The sequence below is a fragment of the Formica exsecta genome, unplaced genomic scaffold (assembly GCF_003651465.1).
Source record: "Formica exsecta isolate Colony F162 unplaced genomic scaffold, ASM365146v1 scaffold365, whole genome shotgun sequence".
NCBI lineage: Eukaryota > Metazoa > Arthropoda > Insecta > Hymenoptera > Formicidae > Formica > Formica exsecta.
In genome coordinates, this window is record NW_021850897.1 from 1604789 (window position 1) to 1608897 (window position 4109).

Below are 4109 nucleotides of genomic sequence, written 5' to 3' on the forward strand. Positions count from 1 at the left end.
TGCCGAGCATCAATAACTCGTATCTCAAGTGCAGTCTGAACTCTAATGTCACCTGACCCGGCCCATAATTTAGCACAGCATTAATAAATGACATGATTGCCGTCTTCAGGGACAGATTGTCCTTATAGGCGCCAAAGTTTTTATCGAGATTATTAATTATACATTGGAAGCGCGTTCTCTCGGAATGGTATTGTTGGAAGTGCAACATAGCCTCTAGGACCTTGCGGTGACCTCCGGGCACTAAACAAACTGCGCCGAGGATCTCTAATACAGAAATTTTTGTCTTTATATTCTCAGTCGCCAGCGACTGTGATATCGTGTTGATTGCCGTTGGGTGCGCCAACACATGCGCTCTACCATTCTAGAAAAAAAAAAGTTAATTATGAATAATAAAGAAGAAATAACGGTACGCGTTTAGTTTCTTTCAACGAAATTAGAAATGTAAGATATTAATTAATTAGTGGTTTGCATATCTTCATTAAAAGAATATGAGAAAGTTAAATAAGTTGATTATTTGATTCTTCGATTCATAATTTATACATATCGTTAATAAATTTTTTGGGACGTTTATTACACAAGTTAGTAAAGACGGGACTCACCGAATTGTTCATTAAAGCTTTTAGACATCCTATGACACTGGTATGGAGATTGCTATTAGCCGCCTCAGCATTCATGGTCTCTAATACTTGTAAAAGAGCATTTAAACCATTTAGTTCTATAAATCTGAGAACGAAACTATGCGGCTGCGTCCTCAAAGCTGTCTTTAGGGCTTCGGCTTGGCGCATTTGATTCGATATCTCCTCATCTTCCTCTGGAAAAGGACTCTGCACAGAATATTCGATGCTTATCATATATTATTATTAGAGAAATATAAAGTTGAAAATAATTGGCGGTATAATTTTTATAACTTTCTGAGAAAATTATTAACTCTAAACAGTTTTATTATCGCGAATTTATATACGCATAATATAAAACTACATATTTCTGAAGACTATATATCTAATTAGCACACTCAAAAAATGTCTTGCTGATATAGGTAGATTTCTAGGTGTCACAACAAAAATTTATCGCTATTTTTTGTATCTGTTAGAATATTGTCTGTTACATATAGAATTTATAGCAGCAATATTCTAATAATATCTTCTAGAAAATTTAGGTCCCATTGCCAAATGTTAATCACTGCATTGGATAAATATGAGTTTCGATACTACAGCTAGAACGATCTTTGTGAGAAATATAACTGCCAATTATAACTGCAGCATCGAAAAATTGAGAGAAATTGTTTAAAAGAGCTAGATAGATTGGGCGCGTTATACAAATATGTTAGATGTGAGGATTATATATTCATTTGTTTCTTGCCGCTAATTTTTTCTGTGTACCACAGCCAAACTTTATAACAAGTATGATTGGCCTTAACATGGATAGGCGCCACAGAAAAACATTCTTTCTAAATTTCACAAACAGTTCAGATATAAATTCTGTCTCTGTCACTTAGATTGATTAAATGCGAAACATATGCGATATCACAGTATTTGCTAATCATTTATGTACCTCAGTTAATTTTGCGCACCCAGAAAATTTTTGCTGTGGTTGCAATACCACTTTTTTGAGTGCAACTTATTAGCTTGTTTAATTTTTTTTATTCTTTATTCACATTTTAGTAAGAAAATTTTTAAAGCAAAGTGCAAATGTATCGTAACTATAACAAATAAAATTTGTAATAAATAAAATTACAAAATAGAAATATTTATTGCAAATATCGATGTTATATTATTGTATACTACATCTCGATTCGGGTTAGAAAATTTCAATATATTTAATATACTAAGATTTTTTTGAATTAGAACTTTAAATACAATCTGAAATGTCGAATACATTTTATAAAAAAGTTGATCGTGTGTCGATAATTAATTATCCATTCTATTAAACAATTTTGTTCACTCACGCTCGCTATCGTCTTCAATCTATTAATATAGTCCTCGGGATCGCCGCTCAGATCGGTTGTCCGCAAGCCTCCGTTGTCCAGCGTGCCATTACCTTTTCTAGAGCAATATATCTGCCACTTTTTATTCGCCGGAAGTGCTAAAACCGCCTGTCGATTGGCTTGGGTTAAGTCCAATTCGTCGACGAGTTCGAGAAACATTTTATTTAGCTCTTCCTCGGCTGGCATTGGCAAGGTAGGTGTCATCGCTTGTAGCGTGAGCGTACCCGTGTGTTCCACAACGCAATACGTGATTTCCGGTGGCTCATCATCCTGCAAAAGAAAGCAATTGAATCAGTTCTGCATTCTGGCTGTTACAGATCATACAAGTAATATTGCACCAATGAGCATAAAAAGATATAAACTTATATATATGCTACTACTATATGTGTCTACATTGTATGAATTATATTTAAAAAATTAGTTACGCGCACATGTGTGTGTATAGACTTTCGTATAGGCAGATAGCATCGCGATCAATAATGCAACTTGCTGTTGCCGCAGTTCTTTGCGCTGTGTGTGGATTTCGCTTTCAACTAATAAAAATCGTGAAGCTTTTTATATATTTTTCCATTGAATACATTATCGTAGCGATTTGATTAAATGTTTATGAGAGAATGAGAAAGATTTACAACAATTGAGGATATAACATTAACTCTTAATTTTATTAATATATGTAAATCTTAGCATTTTTTAAATTGTCGCGTTTATAAGAGGATGTTGTCAATGATCCCACGGCCACGGTATATAAAGTACGCAAAATATATTTTATTAAGCCCCCAACACAATTTCGAAAACTCTGTAATAATGATAATTATATAGATTTAGGAAGAGATAGAGTTGCAAGCTGTTTATCTATATTTACAAATCTAATTTTGTGTAAACAGTCTTATAAAATTTCAAAATTTTATTTAAATAAATTTCAAATTATTATATAAAATGTTAAAATATGTTTCTTTTATGCATATTAAAATTTTTTTATAAAGGAAAAATATTATACATTACAAAGTAATACTGTATGCTTGATCATTATGGATTTCGAAATAATATAACCGTGCAATAATAATGTGGACTGATAATAAAATTATTATTTAAAAATTATTGTATAAATTATTATAATTAGTATATGATATATTATATCTCGTGTGTTTATATTTATATGTGTGTGTGTGTGTGTGTACATATATTAAAATGTTAACCAATTTTAATTTTTAAAATCTATTTCTATTATTATACGCTTGTTCTCATTTCGTTCTACTCGCAGCAACTCCAGTCAACAAGAAACGGCAGCAAAGGTCAGGAGCGCTGAATTCCTAAGGTACTTTCACACGTGACTAGAAAATTATTTATTCCCGTACTGGGGTCGATTTATTCTTTGTAAACATTATCTCTACGTGATTGCAAGAGATCGCATATATTACATATATGCGCGGAGGAATCGTCCGACGTTTTTCCCATAAGGATTTTACATGCGCGTGTTTGCGCCATATGAGACAGAAGCCTGCACGCACGTGACCGCTACGACACGAGGAACTACAACCAAACGTGATATTCAACTAGCGTGCACGTGAGAGAAAAAAAAATTTATACCATTAACTTACATTCTCTCTTTTTTAATGCCAATTTTGTTAAAAAATTATTTTAATAAGGAAAATTTTATTTTTGTAAAAATTGTAGAAACATTTTTATGATTTTAATATACTCTTTTTCAATAATAAAATATATTTTTTAACGCAATTTTTGTAAAAAATTGCTTTTTTTAAGCTAAAAATATTTTATTTTTCTAAAGATTTTATTTTTATATAAAGCATTGTGTTATTTTAGCTAGAGAGAAAGGTACACGAAAAAAAAAATGCTATTGTTTCAATTAAAGTCTACGTCACGGGCTGCCACAAACATATATAGTTCATTCAATGATATTTTTATTGGACCAAATATCTAGATAGTTATTTTAATAATCCAGATATTTGGTCCAATAGAAATATTATTGAATGAACTATGTATATTTGTTGGCAGCCCGTGACGTAGACTTTAATTGAAGCAACAGCATTTTTTTTTCCGTGTACAATACGCGATTTTTCATAAGAATCAATACTAACTTTAAACTTAAATAATTTCCAAACCGTTA

General features: G+C 31.6%; 1 protein-coding gene across 3 annotated transcripts in view; it reads right to left on the reverse strand.

The window, feature by feature from the left end:
* The window catches only part of LOC115239160 (disheveled-associated activator of morphogenesis 1), a 44597-nt gene that overhangs the window by 6842 nt on the left and 33646 nt on the right, over positions 1-4109 (reverse strand). For all 3 annotated transcript variants that reach the window (XM_029813526.1, XM_029813528.1, XM_029813527.1), the window contains 3 exons: positions 1946-2254; positions 600-824; positions 7-361 (listed from right to left, as the gene is read on the reverse strand). In XM_029813526.1, coding sequence (XP_029669386.1) covers positions 7-361; positions 600-824; positions 1946-2254 — 889 coding nt within the window. The remainder of the gene's footprint in view (positions 1-6; positions 362-599; positions 825-1945; positions 2255-4109) is intronic.